The 22,895-nt window shown below is 45.4% G+C and overlaps 1 protein-coding gene across 3 annotated transcripts in view; it reads right to left on the reverse strand.

Annotated features, from left to right (window-relative positions):
* Positions 1-1,420: 1,420 nt before the first annotated feature.
* Positions 1,421-22,895, reverse strand: part of QRSL1 (glutaminyl-tRNA amidotransferase subunit QRSL1) — a 108,461-nt gene continuing 86,986 nt past the window's right edge. For all 3 annotated transcript variants that reach the window (XM_085611227.1, XM_085611229.1, XM_085611228.1), the window contains 2 exons: positions 13,322-13,527; positions 1,421-2,491 (listed from right to left, as the gene is read on the reverse strand). In XM_085611227.1, the coding sequence (XP_085467353.1) occupies positions 2,268-2,491; positions 13,322-13,527 (430 nt within the window). In that variant the 3' untranslated portion in view covers positions 1,421-2,267. The remainder of the gene's footprint in view (positions 2,492-13,321; positions 13,528-22,895) is intronic.

The following is a 22,895-nucleotide window of genomic DNA, read 5'->3' on the forward strand; positions in this document are numbered from 1 at the left end:
TAACATGGCATGCATTACATGGATGTTTTATTAAAATAAAAAATAAAAAAATGTGTACTTACCTATTATTTGCAGCATGTCTTGATGTTCTCCAGTCCATGGCTCTGAGCGAGGTCCACTCCCACAGTCAACTTCCTTAACCAATCCAGATGCTGCTCTCATGCTGCTAATAATGTGAAGCAGCATCAGAGAAGCATCAGGATAGTTTAGAGAGGGCGAGGGTCTAACTCGGGTTGGAGAGGTTTGAATTGTGCACGTCGGGCTTGCCGTCGCAAGACAGTCGTCCTAACCAGCATGCACAATTCAAACTGAAGTTGCCACCACTCCTTCCTGCCAATCATCAGCAATGGCCCATTGGCCCCACCACGCCCTCACACTCGGCTCGGCTGCAAAGTAAAAAATAAAATGGTAATAAAATCAATCAATTACCATTTTATTTTTTACTCTTTCCGTACTCGCAGCAGGGAGAGGTGACCCACCTCGGCCCTTATAGAGGAACCGCCACTGGGGAGACTTGCAAAACGAGCATGCTTGATTAGAGAGAAGAAGAAAGAACACTGTGTTTGTAAAAATTATTAGAATGTAGGGTGGCAATCCAGACTCCACTTAATGTTTGAAAAGCATAGCATTATTTGGCTTTTGCCTAGTTGAGGGTAAGAGGACAATCGATCACACTAAAGGTGATGCCTTGCTATGAAAATATGACTTGTCCGCACTATGCCACTGTTGATTTCGTGGCAGTCGGGTTGTGACTGCCAGGTGGACTGACAGCACATATGAAAAAATGCTAATATAAGTAGGAGACAGAAATGTTCTCTGCCTTTGGGTCTTAAAAATTTGGATATTCCTGAGTCTACTGCTTTACCACAGAACGCAGTTCTTTGGGCATTCTTAATTGAATTGTTTAGGAGTGCGGGACATGACTGTGGCAGGTTATAGGTATGTGCATCCCTCACTCATATATGATTTTCAACAAAGCTGCTGCTCTCCTTCCTCTACATGAGCTATGACCATTTACAGGAGTCTTTAGAAGGTGCACTGCAGGTCGCGGACACGATTATTCTCCCTTATCTATTGGGTTGAAGAACCATGTTCCTCCACCCATTGGGCTAATGAGAGCCAATGAAAAATGAAGGAGCGGGTATCTACAAACCAATTTACTATTCTTGAGGTACTACGTACTAACTGTTAAAGATCCTTTGCATGTCAAAATCTCCTGGTAGTAATCATATTTTACCCTGCTTCTCCTGAAAATCAAAGGAGATGTATACAAATAAGTCCAAATATCCGAGGACAGAATGATTTACATTTCGAAAGCTAGTCCTTGAATTTCTGAGAAAAGTATATTTTTAAGTGTCTTAACATAGTCTTGGCAACAGAGAGAGCAAAAAAGAACACATATGTATGTAAGCATTGCATCGCATTGAATGAATCTTTATTGTATGATTACTTAAAATCTTATACAAAACAATAGCATAAAAGCACCATAGATATAAAAGCTAAAAGATGCATAAGCTGTGCCATAAAATTGTGTGGTATAAAATTTAAAAATTGTTGTTACGTTTATTGCCAGGGATAATTAACAACCTCCCCGGGTACACAGTCAAAGGTGGTTTATATGGGGAGTGTGAGGTGAGACGACGCTAGTGCAAAGCCCACATATGTATGTATGTATGTATGTATGTATGTCAGTGCCTCTCTGTGTTATTCATTCTAATGCTCAGTAGCAGAGGTAGGGCATAGCAAGAGGGGTAGTTTCAACATAAGAAAGTCTGGGCCAAGAAAGGCTGACCATGATTAGTCCTGCCGTCCCGTCCTCCCCTCTATACGGTGGTGAACATAATTCAGGACTTGCGAACAAAGAAAGGCGCTCAAATATTTCTGAAGAACATTTCCCTGGGGCTTTAAGTGGGATTTAAAAAGTGGCGGGGTCTCTAAAAGGGGCGTGGCCTATGAAGCATAACTAGGAATCCTTTCTGAGAGGTGTGGCATTTAAATTAATGGTGTGGCTTAAAACACCCACCTCCAAAATCTGCATTCATTTTCATGAATCGGGCCCAACACTTTCAATAACAAATGCACAACTTCCGCGATTAACAAACAAGCGTACACACATACAAATTGTATTATAGAACACACTGCTACACAAGGTTTAGCTTTTATTGCAGCAAAATCTAAACAACGCATTTTTAAAAAATAAAAACTATTTTATATTGCTTTGTATAAGGCTAATTTATGGTACTAATTTTGGAATGCAATGTAGATATTCAAGATACTGGGTGCGTTTTATAAAGTTGTTGCTTTGGTGTGTAATCTGTGAGGAGACTGTCTAACTCGCCTTCCAGCAGGATTTCTGGAAACTGCACTTGCTGCTCGAGCCACTTGGCTGCCATCAGAAGCTGCTGTTCGCAGAACGCGCGGCCAATAAATTGAAGCCCCAGCGGTAAGCCTCTGTCTGAAAGAGCAGCTGGTACAGTCACGGCTGGTAATCCTGGAAATCAAAAACAAAACCAATGTCACGAAGTGGATGCAGCAAAGAGCCTGTCTCCGGGCGGACTAGAGTGGACATTTTAATCAATAGCCTAACAGGGTCGATGAAAAGCAGAAGCACACATAAACCACTCCGTTTGTGGAGAGGCTCGACTGTTCCATTGACAACCAGGGCCGGACTGGCCATAGCGGGCACCGGGCGTTTCCCCCGTAGGCCGCTAGGGTGAGGGCCGGTTTTGGCCCCCTGGGTGCCGTTTCTGTTGCTGGGGGTTGGCAAAATCGGCCCCCTGTAACAAAATCGGCCGAAACCGGCCCTCGCAAACTGCTTGGCTGCACTCCCCTCACCCCAGGGGGACCAGCTGAGCAGTTTGCCAGGACTGGTTTCTGTTCCCAGTCCGGCCCTGTTGACAACAAACCTCAGAAACGAAGTTATCTTTATTTAATGCATATGTACAGTCCCTTATGAAGCTCTGGCAAATTATTGTTGTGACTTCCCTTCCTTTGGGACATGCACAGTTTGTTGTTGCCTGGTCCCACTGTAAATGGAACACGCTCCCGTCTTTTTATTAAACTTTAGTATTCGCAATCTTTTCTACTTTTCGAGATGAGACGTGGTCAACACAGGGTCGAAGAGAGCCGGATCCGGGATCTTCAGGATAAACTCTCTACATTTAATTACATTCCATTTTATGTTAATCTTTCTTATCTGGATATCCCATGATTCCGGCCTTTCGGGACCTAAATTGGGCATTCCTGGTCTAATTTTATAGCGAATGCATTCAGACGTCATTTAAGTTCCAGGCTTCCAACTCTCAGGACAAGAATAGGCAAAGTCAATCGGTCGGGTTTTCATTCTGAATACTGGCAAAAACATAGAAAAGGCAGGTGTGGAAAACCCCTAAATAAATGCATGTTTTCTACATATGATGCACTTATGAGTTAAATAATATACCGTGAGTTCATTAAATGTGCTTTTGAAAGGTAAAATAGTCAGTTATGCACTCTAACGAAAGCATGCCATTGGAGGTGGAACGATATGCCATACAGTCAAAAGCATAAGATGAGAGACAGTGGTGGCTGGCACAGATGGTGGGTGAGAGGGGGTGAGGCGGAGGAGGGAGGTAGAGGGGGAGCCGGGAGAGGAGGTAAAGAATAAAAAAAACGTACCTTCTCCATGTGTTTCACCGCTCTCTCCATCGTCGTCTCTGGAACAGAGCACCCCAGAAGCACCAAGGCTCCCCTCAGCCAATCACAATGCTGCAATGCAGCGTTGTGATTGGCTCTGGGGAGCCTGGGTGCTTACCAATCACATTGCAGCATTGTGATTGGTCTGAGTACCGTAGTTCGGCACTCAGCCAGGGAATGGGGGCCTGAGCATGTTCTCCACCCAGGCTGTAATGTAGCCTGGGTGGAGAACATGCAAAGTGCGCATGAATGTTTAAGGGCAGGCCAAAGATTCATGCGCACTTTAGGGAGTACAAACCACTCCTCCCTTACCCTGCTCTGTCAGCAGAGCAACCCCGCCCGCAAAGCTGACGCAACACGCAAAGAATAAAATGATAATAACTTAGAGTGATTATCATTTTATTTTTTCTTTGGTGACACTGCTTAAAAGCAGTGGGGTGACGCTCCTCCGCCTTAGCGGAGGAGCCACCACTGGATAGAGAATTAGTCCTCTGGGTGGAATCAAAACCGATTATATGTGTTTTTTTAAAAATTGTTAACTTATCAATTGCGCTAAAAAGCCAGACCAAAAAACGTCCCGGGAGCCACCATTTCCAAATTACCTGGCCTGTGAAAATCTTGGATTATGTGTATGACCACTGTTTTGCTGCAAAAGAGATTGCCTCAGCAAGAGCTGCAAAACAAAATCCCAGACATTTTAGGGAAGGCATTGATCATACAAGAATTGTAAAATGTTTCAACCATCAATGATCGCAGTATTAAAATCTGTGAAACTCCAAAACTAGAATTTCGTTCAGGTTAACTCATAGCAAATTCCATGAGAGGTAAACGTGCCCCTCACTAACACATGGTGGTGGTGGTAAGGAAAGCAACACTCACGATCACAGGGAAATAGCAATAAACTTTAGGCCTTGAGGAAAAGAAGGTGCAGCAGAATGACATAATTCATTGCTTAGTATGGTTAGCTGTATCGTGGCCTCGAGCCTGTTGAAATCATACTTTTTTTTTTTTAAATTGTTTTATCTTACATCCCTCCGCTAAGCTCCTAAAGTAAACCATCCTCCTTTTCAAGGGACAGAACCTGAAAAACACATCATGAGCTTTGATGAACACCACAACACCGACCCACTACTGCTCATCCTCCGCTGAGCAGTGGCGGCTGGTGATATTTGAAAGTGGTAAGTGTAAACGTGCAGGATAAATGCCCTGTGGCAAGTAAGCGCAGATGGCGAGCCCGACCGTCATAAGGTGGGTTCGGTTTGAGGGGTTGGGAGGGTGGGACCCCAGGGACATTTTTGAAAACGAATGGACAAAAGGTGCATTTTCAAGCAAATTTGAGAAAGTAAAAAAGGTTAGTAAAGCAGTTGTGAAAGTATACTTGTTACACCAATAAAGAGATTTCATATGATAATGACATGGGTAGCTGCTTATACAGTATAATCAGAGAAATTCAATTCACAACCCCTAAACATACCGATTTACCCGTAAGCACTGTATTTTGATTTAGTTTTGCCTTTGTCAATATTTTGACAACTGTGTACCTCCTTCAAACACAGTTGCACAGAATCACAATTGCAACTGGAATAAGTGACCATTGCTCTGTTTGTTCAGCAGAGAGGCCAAGGATTGGATGACCAAGTATTCTGAACACCTTTTTGAGCCACTGACAGGCATTGAGCAAAATGTGCACTGCCTTCAGCCTTTGCTCCACAGCTTTCAATGGTAGCCCATTAAAAATGCCTGAAGGCGACTAAGTTCAAAGTATGCACTGTACAAAAGAAATATGCTACGCAAGAAATACAACATCCTGGAAATAGTGAGCCAGCCTAAGGCATGCAAGATTAAGTAAAATGTAAAATATAAACAGGAACTAAATCGCGGACATGGAATACTTTAACGTTTTATAAATTCATTGTTCAGAAATCGATCAGTTATTTGCCAGTTGTGGATGGGTGGATGCATGCAGGTATGTATGTTTGGAAGACTGATGTGGATGGATGGGTGGGTGATTGGATGGATGTGTTTGAGGAGGATGTATGGATGAATGGTCAAATGTGCTGATGGATGAATGAATGGGTGTATGGATTTTGGCAGGATGGGTGGATGGTTGTGGGGTGAATAGACAGATGCAGGAAAGAAGGGGTGGATGAATAGGATAGAAGAACAGATGGTGTTGTGGAAGGATGGATAACTTGGTGAATGGAAAGATGACATGAATTGATGAATGAATTGGTGGACAGAATGATGGAAGAGGTGGATTCATGGATGGATCCCTACTGGAAGGGTGGATAGATTCTGGGTGGAAGGTTGGATGGATGGATATGTGTATGGTAGGATAGGTGCATAAAGCACTTCTTTAGCACAATGCACAGTGCTAACAGCAGAGGACAGAAATTATGAAAACGTGTAGCATATAATAATAATAGTAAAACTGATTGGATGTTAAAACAATGACATTCTCATATTGCACTTTGCGATTTTAAGAGTTGCTGGCAATTGACAATCTAGGCTTCTCTACCAAAACACTGCACAGGTTGCATGGCAAGCCAAGGTCTGCAACTGACAATTTCTGGACACAAACACCATGTTTTTCAATCGGCTAAACACAACCTTACTATATGCATGTGCTGACATGCAATGAGGAAGTTGGGACGAAACATAATGTTTGCCCTTAACGTTGCTAACAGGCAGTGCATTATGCTTGTGCACAGTGCTGGTACGAATAGGACACATATGTTTGAGACTTTTGAGGCGGTTATAGCCATCTGAGTCTCGGTGTAGAGGCCAGAGAAATGTTATGCATAGTTAAGTAGCTTCTGTCTCTTACTGCAACCTGTGAAGTGTGCAGACACACTGCATTCAACCCTGCACTGAGACTGCCTCTGTAAATAAATCATAGTTACTTAGTATTCACCATTTGACTTTAACTCATTAATTTTACGTTTCTTAACCACCTTTTTCTTTTGAATGAGAAATAAAAGCAACTAGACATGAGACCTCCATTTTCCCCTCCAACTTCAAATGATTTTCCAAATGAAACACAGCAGCATAATGCAACTGTTTCCAAAAGTACACAACCCGATCGGCTCATTAATAATAATGGATTGGAAATCAGCTTGTGCCTCACTGCAAATATTTGCAACTGCTGTGATGGAAGCCTGCAAGGTATAGCAGTCCTCCAGCCTACCATTTGCATTTCCAATGGCCCTGCTGTTCTCCACCTCCCGACCCTGCAACAGTGTAAAGTGTATATTTGTGCAGGACTTCACATTTGCAAAGACCGCCGAGCTGTCTTTGTCAAGGCCAAGTCTTTAGTACATCAGTGCTGTGGCAACAATATATCATCCTAATGAAAGCCAATTTATTTCAAAGACTGCCCATTTGAAGGCCCAGGGGCAGCCTATTTTATTGACTCTGCAATCTGGTGCTATGATACACCTTAAGATTGTTATTTTATGGTGTCCCATTCTAATGTCATGTCTGTCAGTTTCCAAGGTCGCCCATTCTAAGCCATGCTGTAAAAAAATAATTTTTATCCTAACCCTTTCTCCTTCTAATATAATGCACTTCAAGAGTCACTTTCGTGTTAAACCAGTCTGATTTGACGCTACAGAGAGTGAGTTTATGTCGATGATATCTGTCTCTGTATGGGTCGTTTCTCCAGACCGCAAATTAGATAACATACCTTGTCCGAACAAACAATTTCTCAATATCCTCGAATTTCAGAATGTTCAAGACATTTTGGAACATTAAGACACCACAACAAAATAGGTTTTAAAGAAGGGTAGGTGTAACATAACATAAAAAAATGAAATATGGGAAGCACAGCGCTGAAAAACACCAATTGAAGACGCGTGCTGTAAAATGAATGGCCAATTTGAAAGGGACATATTGTACTTTTCTGCATGCTTCCCTGGTGTTGGCACTGGCAGGGATCCCTCAGGCAGTGAGAAGTACTTTTTTCAGTGTGCCTATAATGACGGTCCCTGGCAGGTCAGGAGTGTTTTTTATTTGAGGCCGTACCAGACAAAGGACTCAGCAGTTTCAATCTGCGAGCGTGTTTGGGCCATGGGGAATTTTTTTTCAGGACGAAAGGAAAGATGAATGATTTACCACTTTTTATTTCGGTAACATCGCAGACATGAAAGAATAAAAGGGCTGATTGCAGTTGTACGTCACGTCCAAACTCCAAAGTGCTCCTTTTTTGACTTAACTTTTTGAAGTTACCCATTCTCCGACAGTGCCCTTACGCTACTCCTGCCCAGTGACTCATGGAATGGTCTCACTTACCACCATCTTGAATTCCTTTGGGTTTTTTTTTTGCGTCGGGCGGGGTCGGTACTGAAACTTTGGGTTTAGGTGCGGGTGCCAGTTCTACCACTTTTGGTTTGGTGCCAAGTTTCCTCAAGGGTTTCTTGTGCTCCACGAAAAGAGGAGAGAGACAGTCAGCCTCCTCCCACATCACATGTGCTCAACAGTTTAGCGGGGGCCCTGCCTAGTAACTAAAACACTGCACTTCTAAGCCAATCCAGACGTTGCTCCTGCTGTTACAGCAGCAACTGGATTGGCTGGGGAAGGCAACCTCCTCGCTCTACTGAGACTGGGGGCTGCCGCACTCAAGTCACCCCGGCTCACTGATGAGCAGGTGGAGAGACTAAGAGTAGGCTTCTAGTGAACATGTCAAACCCGACATGCGCACTTGGGCTCAGCTGTGCTGACTGTGTAGGTTGTATATAGAAAAGCTATTGAAGCCCCACCTCCTCAGGCCTCAACTGTTTAGACCCGCCTCAGGCGCTCTAACAGGCCCATGGCGAAGGCTTACTGCAGCAGGCAGAATGTTGATTGTTTATAATGAATCATTTGTTGTTTGTTGCTCACATTAACTGGTGGGTGGTGGAGGCAAAATATGAGTGGGGCAACGCCCCAACGTCTTAATGAAGGGACCGCCGCTGCCGCTGAGGCAGGGGGCGAGGCTACCCAAGAAACACTTGCCTATCTTTAGCAGCATCACATACTGCCGCCGATCACTAGCCAGTGCCTAACAAAACCCAAATAAATAAGTTTATTGTACACCGATTAGGATGACCACATTTGGTAAGGAACACGACAAAAGTGCTTTGGGTATCATGAGGTGCAGACCATGGTGCATGTTATACCTGTCATCCTTAGGGTGGTCTTCCCCCAAATGTTTCGCCTGCTTACCTCCTCCTTTGCTGTATCTTTTTGTTGGCCCTAGGACTCTGAGCTCTTTACCACTGCTAACCAGCGCTAAAGTGCATGTGCTTCTCCCTTAAACATGGTGACATTGTTGTATACATGATTGGCATATTTAGTTTACTTACAAGTCCCTTGTAAAGTGGTATACCAGATACCCAGGACCTGCAATCTAAATGCTACTATGCCTCCAGCACTGTTTGTGCCACCCACACCAGGCTTCGAAAAATCTACTGGCCCACTCACAATGCAAGTACAATTTTATCAGGTCGACCCATCTGGCGAGTGCATTTAGGCTGGAAAGGAACAGGTGTTCTGTTCATTCAGAAAGTGAATGAGCAATGAAAATGCCATTAAATCTTGTTTTTATCTTGATACATTTGCTGTCTGTTCAAGGTAAGATATCAAATGTCAGTTGGGCTTTTTACTAACTGCTGCTTGGAAAATTGAGTTTATTTTTATATCTTACTAGAGTTAGAGGTTTTTTGTCAAGTGAGCGGTCTAAAGATGTCAGTTATTTTTATCTAACACATATCATTTAAATAAATAGCCTGTTAATATTTCAAAATATATCAGGAATTATGAAAGCATATTTTTTTGTAATTAAGAAGTGTGATGCAAACAGAGAGTTAAATAGGATCAAAACAAACCAGAAAAACTTGACTTGGTGATATGCAAATGACACATATTTGCAGAAACTCTGTTTCCAAACATTGCTTGTGCACTATACAGTGCTCATGTGCGTCGGAAGCTTCCCAGCCATTGGGCGCACATGGCACAGGAAATCCCTCTGGTGAGGACACCAGAGGGATTTTTTTTCTATCAAACAGCCTCTGGAGCTGGTCAAGAGCTTACCCAGCTCCTGAGGCTGTTCTGATTCTTTCACTGAAATGACGATCAGCGCGCGCATCGCGCTGACGTCTTTTCAGTGAAACCGAAACTGAAATGAGCTTATCGACTCTTTTTAGTTTCATTGTTTCAGCGCTCAGGGGGCTATCTCAGCCCACTGAGCACCGAGTTAGACAGGAGAGGTAGATGGGGGATATTACCCCCGATCTACCCCCCGGGGGGGCAGAAAGTCCACTAGACACCAGGCATTTACTTTTTTTTTTTAATATAAAAGGGCGGTGTGGGCTGCCCCCACCCTAATCTTAATGAAAACAGTCTTTCTGCCGCCCTGGGAGGCAGGTGGGGGCAGTAGCCCCTGATCCCCCCCCACCCCCAGGATTTATTTATTTTATGTATATCGGGGTGGGGGCTGTCCAAAATGGGCATGCCAATGCCCCCAAAATTCCAGATAGTACTTATCCTCAAATGTGCCTTTGAACTGAGAATGACTTCAAAGCAGGCCCTTGAAGTGCACAAGTCCCCTTTCATCCCAGCCCTGCCTGCCTGCCAGGCTATCTGTAGAGGGTAATGAGCCCTTTCTATGGGAAACATGACCCTACCTATTTAGGTGTAAGTGTCAGCTCTCCTCTCTCTTCCTGCCCAGGAAGATCGATCAGAATGCAGATGAGTTCTCTATCACACCCATTCTTCCTGTGTTTGTGGCGGTGTAGAGGAAATGCACAAAGGGTAGCTGTCACCCACCCCAGACATGTTTTGGAGGCAAGCTGCAGGTACACAGATATAAGTTAAGAGCAGAGAAATGTCCACTTTTTAGAAGTGGAATTTTCTAAATTAGTAATGTGGAGATGCACCACCCTTGAACAGTAAGTGGGGCTGCAGACTTAGAACTCTGCTGAGCCTACGAGCAGCACACTGGAAGGAATAATCAAGACATCAGGCTGGCAATCTGAAGCCTACTGAAGGGCAAAAACATTATTTTAGTGAACAATTCGAGAAGGACACAGAACCTACTTAAGGATAGAAATTAAAACTACTAAAGGAGTGAAACTTATTAAACAGGCACTACAACTCTCATAATGCACGACTTACTTGGAGGCCCACCTGAGGGCGATTATTCATTAGGAGGCATAGGAGAAAATAGGCGTGGCAGTGAACGAAAAGTGAAGTCTATGAATAAGGAGCAGGAGCTCCGAATTCAATAATTTCTGGATGGAACTTCCGTAGTGGAGTGTATATAGATATATATACATGTGTGTGTGTATATATGTACACACACACACACACACACATATGTATTCGATACATGTATTCGATGTATGTATTCGATGTAGTGAGGGACATGTCAAGGAGGAGGTACAGTAAGGGTACACCTAATATTTGTTTTCAGTTTGAAGCTGACTTCTCTTAGTCAACTGAATACTACTCTAAATAATATGAATATCCCAGTTGCAAATAAATGTTCCCTACTAACCAGATTAATCCCCGACTGTTGGAACAATCCTAATTATGATTGAGGAGTTCCAAGATCTCATCTCTAATCGTCAATCCAAAAGCAACAATCAACTGAGAACGTAGGAGAAACCGCACCATACTCACTGGTTACCTCAAATATATTTTTTGTGGGAACTAATCTAAAACAATTCACATTATAGCACACCATCTGAAACCAGGTGAGCCACCAACAGTAAAAAGAGGTCTATTAATACCGTGTCGGTCTGGTGCTTTTGAGCTCACAGTGACCCGCGTTGAGCACAAAGGGTAGCAGAAGGACTTCCGAATTCTTAGAGTCCACTTCTTGAAACCACACAGTGCATTTGGGTACTTAATAAAGACTTAGAAGAATTCCAGTTATAAAAAAAAGAAGAGCATGTTTTAGTATATGAAACCTATGAAACATGCGCTTTCTCCTTGGGTATTTAAACTGGCCATGTTAATTTAATAATTTTCCAGATGCTAAGAATGCAAAATAAACCAAAGTGCCACCACTGGCATAATAATTAGTTAGCAATCGCAGACTCCATTTTCAAACATTGGTGCTAAGCATCTCTGAGATGGATTCCTTGCAACAAAATCACCCCAGTTTCCATCCTCTTAGGTGTAGCCAGGTACATTCCTTGCCTTATTGAAATTTTGCAGTGCTCTGTTATGAAGTGCATTTCAATACTTTGGACATGTTGTATCCTATAGATGCTTCATATCAAAATAGTCAATATATAAGGTACTTCATGTTTACAACCCACACTGAGAAGCCCATAACTATTGACGGAGATACTCTATGAGAGGCAGTGACTTGGCCTCCAAAGGCACTCGAGGGTCAGGAACAGAACAGGTCCCTGGTGCATCACAGGCTATGAATTCATGGTGGGATTGATCTTGACAAAACTGTTTCACAATCCTCCTCTTAGTCTCAGAAGTGCACTCAGCATTCTTGCCAGCAGTGGCGGCTCCTCCGCTATGGCGGAGGAGCATCTCTCCACTTCTCCGAAGAAAAAATACAATGATAATAAAGTACCGTTATTATAATTGTATTTTTCCTATTGACTTCAGTGGATCTTAGGGTGGACGGGCAGGGCTGGGCAGAGCAGGGAAGGAGTGGTTTTTACTCCTTAAGTTGGCATGTCTGCTTGACCGGCCCTATCGGGATGGCTAAACAGTCATGCTCACTCTGCATCTTCCTCTCCAGGCTGCATTACACAGCCTGGTGAGGAACATGTAAACTCTCCCAGTCTGAGCGCTGATCCACGGCACTCAGGCCAATCAAAACGCTTTTTATTTTTTTAATTCCCCTCCCCCGCCCCACCACCCGCCTGGTAGCAGCCGCTACTGCTTGCCAGGCTTGATAGAACACAAACAGAGGTAAAATAAAGTATATGTTTAAAGACCGTGTTCATCCTTTGATTTTGCCCTTTGGCAACTCCCATGTTGACGCACACCTCTTAAAGCACATAACAGGTAGGATGAAAATGATTAATTAAATCAATCTCTGCTAAGACGAAAAGCAGGTACTTGATTTCAGGCGGTGGTTTTTGGTGGGATGCCACTGGCACTCATTTTTGGGGACCGGCACTTATTTTTCCTTATCAGATTTTTCTGAGAGCAAGAGCGAGAAAAATACATAGAAGGGAATGACGGTGGAAGACAAAGACACAAAGGGAGAAAGTAGGAACCTGTAAGAGTGAGATAAAGGGGCAGAGAATGTCTGGAAGTGAATTAAAGAGGCATGAGGTGGATGCAAGATCAAGCAGCCTTGGCTGACATCTAATAGCGCCCTCCGTGGGTTTCTGAGCAGAGCACTGGGCACCAGCACTCATTCTGTTGCAAAGCAAGCACTGGCAGCTATGCACCTAGAAGCACTATAAAGAAAGGCAGAAAAAGTGGGGAGTAAATAGAAGGTAGTTTACCCTTATCTGCCTTGTAGTAACTAACCCTTCTTGAGAACTGCACTTTCTATTACCTTCATTATTGAATTGAATTTAAGGTGCTGACTAAGCAGAGGTAAAGGGAGTAAGTAGTAACCACCAACTAAAGCACACAAGGTAACACACTAAATACATATAAGAAATGGAAAATGGGTGCGTCTTACCTGCCATGTTCACAGACTGTGTAAATATATCCTCTTGCGCACTGCGCGTTCGGTTATCTTCCTTGATAAATTCCAGGTAAGGTGCTGCGTCACTAAGGGTGGTAGGAGTAAGTAGCATGTCTACACCCGAACTGAAAACCTGAAGAAAGTCATTGGCAATAAGGCGCCGCACTTTCTGAGCCTTGATAAAATACTTCTCGTAGTTCCTATAAATAAACAATAAACACGGGGAAAAAAATCATACATTCAATTTAGATGTGTCAGATTATATTAAGTGGCACAAAATATACCGTAGTTCATACTGTTATCAGAATATAGCAGCTAAGCCCATATCACTACTGAATGGGTGAGTGGCACACACTCTTGTCACATGGTACACTGGAAAATTTGTCTGACCACTACAAAATAAATGGCAACGAGCGAAAATGTTAAGTAAGTCTATTTCATTTGCTCTGGGACCACCAAATTGGCAGATGTATAAAAACAAATTTATCTACATTCCTAGAACCCGACTATCACCAAGTACTGTCTCACCTGAATCTTTGGTCCATAAAACTAGCCATCAAGGGGGATATGTACATGAGGATTGAACCACTGGAACATCACTTTTCTCGACGTTCCAGTGGGCAATTTCCTACACCATATTTAGAAAGCGGCACTAAGCCACTTTGCATGGCTTAACACCGCTTTGTAAATATGGGACCCTTCCATGCAGGTTTCTGCGTGATAGGAGTGTGCAATGAGTGATGCTGTGGGCGTTCCACCACAACACCCATTGATTTTTAATGCTGACCTAGATTTACAAGGATCTGTAAATCTGAGGCAGCGCCAAAAACGAACACGATGCAAAAGCAGGCGCTAGATTGGTGCAACGAGGAGAAATACTTTTATTTCTCCTCGTGTTTTGCATCTGCAGCACACATAGAAAGAGCAAATTGTCATTAATGATTGTTTATGTGCAGGAAGGGACACCTTCCTGCACAAAAACAATCATCCGTGCAAAGCAGACACCCTTGCACTATGGTGCAAGGGTGTCTGTGTTGGCACTAGGTAGCTATTTTTAGCACTAGCGCTAAGGAAAACACAGGGGTGTGCCATATTCTTGTAAAGAAGGCTCAACCGTACATTTTGGAAAGGATGCAGCATGGAGATGTAAAATGAATATGCTACTTACCAGATGCATCTGTTCTTGGCATGTAGGGCTGCTGACATTCATATCTGTGCATAGATCGCCGCCTAGTGTTGGGTCCGGATGTTTGCACGTTGTTGTCCTGGAAGAGTCTTCGAAGTATCCTGAGATAGGTGACTCCTCCCCTGGACCACAGTGCGCATGGGCATCCTCTCCATCCTCAGATTGTTTTTCGCCATTGTGGCAGTGATGGAGTAGATACAGAAAGTGATGACCATGCTATACAGGAATTCTGAGAGCTGCAGCTGCTACAGGCGCCGGGGAGGAGGGTGGGCGATATGAATGTCAGCAGCCCTACATGCCAAGAACAGATGCATACTGGTAAGTAGCATATTCAGTTCGAGGCATGTGGGCTGCTGAATTCATATCTGTGCATAGAATACATAGCAGTACCTCCCATTAGCGGCTGCTACCAGTGCCAGCTGCAGCGGTCTGAAAAAGAGTTTTGAGAACAGCCTGTCCTACAGCTGCCTGCTGTTTTGATTGCACATCTACACAATAGTGTTTGGTAAATGTATGTGTAGTGGACCAGGTGGCTGCTCTACATATATCATGCAAAGGAATGTTTCCCAGGAAAGCCATGGAGGCCCCTAACTTACGTGTTGAGTGGGCTCGTGGGGGAATCGTTAATGTGCGTTTAGCTTTTTGATAGCAAATTTGAATACATTTAACAATCCATCTGGCTATACCTGCTTTGGAGATGGCGTTACCTTTGTGGTGTGGGGCAAAGGCAACGAAAAGTTGTTTTGTTTTCCTAAAGACTTTAGTCCTGTCTATATAGTACATGAGGGCTCTCTTTACATCCAGTGTATGGAGTGCTCTTTCTGAGACAGTTTGTGGGTTTTGAAAGATAACAGGCAGTTCAATGGTTTGATTCATGTGGAACTGCGATATCACCTTGGGCATGAATTTGGGGTTGGTACGTAGTACGACCCTGTTGGCGTGAACCTGTATGAATGGCTCTTGAACGGTTAGTGCCTGGAGTTCACTAACTCTCCTCAAAGAAGTGATTGCTACTAGGAAAGCTACTTTCCAGGTGAGGAATTGAATCTCGCATGAGTGTAGAGCTTCAAAGGGTGGACCCATCAGGCGTGTGAGGACCAAGTTGAGGTTCCACATTGGAGCTGATGGGTGGCTTGGAGGAATTACTCGTTTGAGTCCTTCCAAGAATGCTTTGATGGCAGGCACTCTGAATAAAGAGAGGTGCTGCCTGTTCTGGAGATAGGCTGATATTGCGGTCAAATGGACACGTATTGAGGTGTACGCCAGATTGCATCGGTATAGGTGTAAGAGGTAACAAATTATGTTTTGGATGGATGCGTCTAGCGGGTTAATGTCATTATTATTGCAATAAATGACGAACCTTTTCCATTTGGCTGCATATCAAGCTCTGGTAGTGGGTCTTCTAGCTTCCTTAATGATGTCCATACAGTCAGGTGGCAGGTTTAGGTAGCCAAACTCTAGGACTTCAGGAGCCAGATTGCCAGGTTCAGCTGTTGCGGATCTGGGTGCTGAATCTCTCCATGGTTCTGCGTCAAATGCGCGGGTTTGATCCGCAGCCTTTGATGCGGCACCACGGAAAGTTCGAGAAAGGTGGTGTACCATGGTTGGCGTGCCTATGTTGGAGCAACCAGGACGAGTGTCAGTAAGTGTTGTCTGAGTTTGCGTGCTACCAGCGGTATCAATGGTGCTGGGGGAAAAGCGTACGCAAATCTGCCGGACCAGTTCATCCATATCGCATTGCCCTGCGACTGCGGATGTGGGAACCTGGCGGCAAAGCTTTGGCATTTTGCGTTTTCGCTTGTGGCGAATAGGTCTATCTCTGGATGACCCCACTGTTGGAAGTATGGTTGGAGTACTGACGGGTGTAGCTCCCACTCGTGCATCTGGTGGCTGTGTCTGCTGAGCAGATCCGCCATCTGGTTGTCCTTGCCGGGGAGGTGTTCCGCCATGAGGAATATGTTCCTCTGAATGGCCCACTTCCACATGCTCTGAGCCAGATGAGACAACTGTGGAGAGTGTGTTCCTCCCTGCTTCTGTATATAGTACATGGCAGTCATGTTGTCCGTCCGGATCAACACGGCTTTGTTGCACAAGTGTACTTTGAATGCTTTCATTGCCAGGAAGATTGCCATCAGTTCTAGAAGGTTGATGTGCATCTTCTTTTGCTGTATTGTCCATAGTCCCTGCACTGTGTAATTGAGTACATGAGCTCCCCATCCCTGGAGAGACGCGTCCGCTGTCAGTATTATTTGTGGAACAGGCTCTTGGAACGGTCGGCCCTTGCAAAGGTTTTGTGGATTCCACCAATGCAGAGAGTTGTATGCCCGACCGCTCACCAACACTAGGTCTTTTAGTTGCCCTTGAGCCTGATTCCATTGACGTGCTAAGCACTCCTGAAGCGGGCGCATATGTAGTCTCGCGTGTGGGACTATGAAAATGCAGGAGGCCATCATGCCTATCAGCTGCATGAACACTCGCGCGGGAAGGGAGTGTTGGGGTTTGAACTTGGAAATCAGCATTTGCATGCTGTTGATCCTCACTAAATTTGGCTGAGCTGTGGCTGCCAGAGTGTCTATGGTCGCACCTAGGTACTGTTGTACGTGTGCGGGTTGGAGATGTGATTTCGGGTAATTTAGTGAGAACCCCAGACTGTGAAGAAGGTGAATGGTGCGGGACATGTGGCTGGCACATTGCTGGGCTGACTTTGCCTGAACAAGCCAGTCGTCCAGGTAAGGGTAGACGTGAATTTGTTGCCTCCGTAGATGTGCAGCCACAGTAGCTAGGCACTTTGTGAAAACTCTGGGTGCTGTTGTCACGCCGAAGGGAAGAACCTTGAACTGGTAGTGCTGCCCTTGAATAGTGAACCTGAGATATTTTCTGTGTGAGGGGTGAATGGGTATGTGGAAATACGCATCTTTGAGGTCTAGCGTGGCCAGGAAGTCTCCCTGTTTGAGCAGCGGGAGGACTTGTTGTAGGGTGAGCATGTGGAAATGCTCTGAGAGAATGTAGCGGTTGAGGGGTCTCAGGTCTAGTATAGGTCTGAGTGACCCGTCCTTTTTTGGTATTAAGAAGTACAGGCAGTACACCCCCGTACCTTGCTCGTGGACGGGCACGACCTCTATTGCGCCTTTTTCCAGCATACTTAGCACTTCCTGCTGTAATAGCGCTAAGTGCTCTGAGGACATAGGACGGTGTTTTGGTGGTATGGTGGGTGGAGTGGAGGTTAATTCTAGGCAGTAACCGTGTTTGATAATATCTTTGACCCACCTGTCCGTGGTGATGGAGTTCCACGTGGACAGGAACCTTTGTAGCCTTCCCCCGACAGGTGTTATGTGGTCGGGAGGAAGGGAGAGGGCGTCACTGTTTGTTCTTGGGGGAGGACCTGGTATTGCCGTATCCGCGTCCTCTACCCTTTGTGCTGGAGCCACGATATCCACCCCGGGTGTTTTTATCGTAAGTACTTTGTGTGTTGCCCTTGTTGAAGGTTTGCTGTGACCCCTGTCCTCTACCTGCTCCTCTATTTCCGGGGCGACGAAAGGAGCCACTCCGAAAGGACTGTGTTTGGAGAGCCCCCATGGACTTTGCAGTGTCTGTGTCCTTTTTTATTTTTTCTAGGGTGGTGTCAACCTCTGGTCCGAACAAGTAGTCGGGGTTGACCGGCTGATTGAGGATGTTATTTTGAACCTCAGGTTTGAATCCGGAGATTCGTAACCAGGCGTGTCGTCGTAACATGACGCTGGTATTTATTGCTCTAGCAGCTGTATCTGCGGCATCCAGTGCACACTTAATGGATGCGTTCGTGAGGAGTTGTCCCTCCCTGATGAGGATCTCTGCTCCCTCTTTGTATTGGTCAGGGAGATGTTGGAGTAGGGTTTCTAATGTGTCATAGTGGGCGCGATCGTAGCGAGCTAGGAGCGCCTGGGTATTGGCAATACGCCATATATTAGCTGCCTGGGCTGCAATCCGTTTGCCGGAGGTCTCTAGCACCTTGGACTCCTTGTCCGGGGGAGGAGCTTCGCCAGTAGTCTGTGAGTGCGCCCTTTTGCGAGCATTAGCGACTACGATGGAATCTAGAGGCAACTGGCCTCTAATGTACATAGGGTCCCCAGGCGCCGACCTATATTTTTTGTCGATCCTGGGGTTTATTACTCTTGCCCTAGTGGGTTCTTTGAAAATGTCCTTTGCTGGTTTAAGGACACCTTTCAGCATGGGTAGAGTTTTGATATTCCTTTCTGAGGATGCGAAAGTATCCATTAGAAAATCGTCCTCGATTGTGTCAGAGTGGAGTTGCACACCATGATTGGCCGCAGCACGTTCAATGAGGGCGTTGAATGCGGCAGTGTCCTCTGTGGGAGACGTTTTCGCGCCATATAGCTGCGTGTCCTGTGTATCCATAGGCGCACCCGGGTCTACAGGGTCATCCCAAGCCTGGTCAGGGTCCTGTTAGCCTTCAGGATCCATCTCTCTGGGGTAGGGGACATCGTCACCCATGTAGTCCTCCAAAGCATCGGTTTCGGAGGGTGTCGGAGAGAAGGGCTGTGGATCTAGGTAAGAGGTATGGATACGTTCGTAAAGAACTGGTTCCGAATCCGCTGGCAGCTTTTTCTTTAGCGGGATCCGGTAGGAGTCCAAAGGCTGCTCGGAAGATATTCTCCGCTTGTGGAGCATAAGTCTGCCGGTGTCGGCATCGATGATGTGGGACTCATCCGTAGGAGAGCGTTCGGCAGGTGTGATCCTAGTTTGGGTGACACGTGTCCTGATTTCAAACAGTTTGGGTGCCGTGGATGGTGGCAGTCCAAAAGTGATGTTGGGTATTGCTGGAGAAGCTTTTTCAGCTTTTTTCGGCTCGGAGCCCGACGTGTCCTGGAGGGCTGCCTTTTCTTTGATGCGTTGCAAGGACGCTGCAACTTGTCGAACTTGTAATGCAGACGGTTCTTTGGCGCCGAGCGGTTCTGCAGAGGCAGGTGTGGACTTCTTTGGGGCCACGGGGTCATCGAGTCGAGGAGAGGTAGTAGCTGTCGACGACGTCGATGATTGGGCCTTCGGTGCTGCTTTCGAAGCGATGTGCGACGCAGCGGCCATTTTGACCTTTGTGGCCGGAGCCGATTGTTTCGGTGCCGGGGGCCGAGGCGGCTTGGCGGTACCGATGGCCTTTTTCCGTGTGTCGGCGCCGACGTCGGCTGCTGCGAGTTCGGCACCGAAGTCCCGTTTGGTGCGGTCGGTGCCGACGGGTTTGGCTGGCGTCGAAGGTGTAGAGGGCTTCGATCCGGCCACTGGTAGTTTCACTTTCGGTTTCTGTGGAACCGATACGACTTTTGGTTTCGGTTTCGAGGAAGGGAAACCAGTCATTTTGGGCACTAATGGCTGTCGCTGAATGTCCGAGGCCGGGCCAGATGGCGGGGCCGAAGAACTGCGGGATAGGTCTTGGGTAAGGCCCGAAGGCGATCCCTCGACCGGAGCCATTGACTGACGCACTGGGATATCCTCCGTCTGTACGGGTAGGCCTTGCTCGTCACCGGAGCTACTTTCTTCGGCCCCTAAGGCCTCATCGTAGTCTCCTACCTCTGTGTCGGCTTCTTCCCTGTGAAAGAGTTGTTCTTCGATGTCTTCCGATCCGGAATCGTGTTCGGAAGCGGGGCTGGAGGGTAGGTTCTCCACGCCTTCCACATCTTTGTCCTCGGCGCTGAAGATGTTGGTCGGGGCCGGTGCCGCTTGCTGCGCTTCAAGTCTCGCCGCTCGTCGATTCCGGAGAGTCTTCTTGGATCGGAATCGGGCACAGGCCATACATGTGGATTCGTCGTGATCCGGTGAAAGGCATTTGTTGCACACCGGGTGGACGTCGACATGGGGATATTTCGCATTGCAAACAGGACACCGCTTGAATGGTGTCCTCGATTCCATCGTCGATGTAGGGTCGATGGTCGGATACGATGCGAAAAAGTTGTTGTTGAAGTCAGTAAACTAACCAGTAACTGTCGATACCGATCGGGAACAGTACCGACGCAAACTAAAGGCCTTTTGGCCTGAAAAAAAAAAAGTTTTTCCTTCCTAACTTGAGTCAAGATAAGCACATCCGAACCCAATGGCGGAAAAAAACAATCTGAGGATGGAGATGATGCCCATGCACACTGTGGTCCAGGGGAGGAGTCACCTATCTCAGGATACTTCGAAGACTCTTCCAGGACAACAACGTGCAAACATCCGGACCCAACACTAGGCGGCGATCTATGCACAGATATGAATTCAGCAGCCCACATGCCTCGAACTGTATTTACCACAGCACCGTGTCGTTTCCTTATACATATTCCCCAAGGCCTCTTTATTCTTTTTTGATAACATCTGGAGGACCTCACTAGCATGTTGTTAACTTTGCGCCATTAAACTCCCTTTGTGAACACCATCACTGTGGTTAATTTACGAAGCTCCTACTGAATTCAGCTCTGCTCTCCACAGGATTGTAAAAACATCTCTCTCGAATTACATTCCACTCAACCCTAAAGTTTGCAAAACTCTTTTCGGGGCGCAGAACTACTCACGTGCACCCTGCAGAGTTCTACAACCTCAGATCAGGCAAAGGCTCCCATTCTAAATTAAAAAACAGAAGATCTATGGTCTGCCAACTATAAAAACACACAAAGAAATAGAATCTCCTCTACTCAATTCTAGTTTCTGAGCCAGCTTACACAAGGAGTATAACATGCAGTTGTGTATGATGGGTTTGAGGATGAAAGCGATACATGCTAACCAATACTCCTCTTGGGCAGCCTTTGAAATGGACAACCAAAGGATACACTACTCTACACTATCCATTCAAATGTAAATCAGAGGGATTTTCTTCCACAGCCTTCCCTCATTTCTAAGGGAGGTTATGAATTTGTCCTGCTTCCCCGGTACCCACTCTTCCATGTCATGTGGCACGCCCCAAGGTCCTATCGCCCTATATGCTCAAACTTTATAAAAATAATGATATACCCGACTTTAAAGATTGGCATTATCACCTACCAGAAACAAATTCCACCCAATGCAATCTTGGAACTTCCTCCTAAAAAACGTTTTCTAGCTTGAACTGGGGCCTGATGTGGAAAGGCATTTTGCAGTTGCTAAGCCTGTGATTCGGAAAATCTGAGTTTTCAACAACAAAATACCTTTTTAGAATATGCAAAAAACCTAAGTCCTTCCAATAAAATGGCTAATGCGGCCCTTTCTGAATAACAAGTATAGGAAGCTATGGGGTCTTCCCTCATACTTGCGAGTCGCAACGGAACGTATTAATGGTTTGTGACCACATTTTCCTGTTTGGGAGTGATGTTAGGCTGGCTCAGGGACAGCAAACTTTAGTCCAGAGAACCACTGCAGGCTTTCAACGATGCATTCCTATTTTCATCTAAAGCGCATCTGCACTTCCTTTACAAAAAAATATTTGCATGCTGGGTATACAAACACAGGTATGGAGGTCTGTGGATCCTGGTAGGCATCCAACTCTGTGTTCTCATTTATTTGTAGAGGATCCTATAATGCATCTTGTCTAATTAATAATCATGAGGCAGGAGATTTTGCAACTATCTACAAATATACATTTTGAATTGTGACTAATTAGCATATCGGTTTCATTAAAATATGCTGGAAAGATTACAAAATGTCGGCTCGCAATTTGCAGCCACTGTGAATGGCCTACCCAATGATACATCAGTCCCTGGATTCATTCCTACCGAAATCGTGTTTAGATGTATGCCTGTCTCATGATGACACGGTCTTCATCATCCATGAATGGCTCACTTAATTAGCTATCTTGGAATTAGCCTCACATTAGTCCTGGTTGCTAAAATGCATAATTCCATAGTTAACCAAACTGGTGGTTACCAACTATCCTTCTCCACCATGCCAAAACCCTCTTCTAATCTTACCAGTGTCATCTGCATCGCTTTTAACCCCCCCCCCCCCACTCCAGTCCCCCCGCACCCCTCCTTCAATCAAGAGTGGTGATGACAATCACTTCTTTTTCGGGCCTCCTAATAATTAGTTTTCTTCACGTGAAAGTAAACCTACTCTCGAATGTTCAGCTCACCATTAGTGTGCAAAAACCTCACTGAAACAACTGCCTCACCTCACTACTGTGCCTCCACCCAGAACACCCACATCTCCTTTCAACTCTTTCATCTCTTACAAAGACACACATCTCAAGGGAAGTATGAAATATAGTGTCATGTGGGACGAGAGAGTTGCAGAATAATACAACAAACAAGGTGAAGGTGTGTGGCATTCCATTACCGGAAGTACGAAACTCCGCCCGAAAATAAAACTCCAGTAAATCACAGTCACATACAAAAGAACATACATTCAAATGTTCCTACACATCATTGTCTTTTCAGGGTCAGATGTTTT

This window comes from Triturus cristatus, chromosome 6 (genome assembly GCF_964204655.1).
Source record: "Triturus cristatus chromosome 6, aTriCri1.1, whole genome shotgun sequence".
NCBI lineage: Eukaryota > Metazoa > Chordata > Amphibia > Caudata > Salamandridae > Triturus > Triturus cristatus.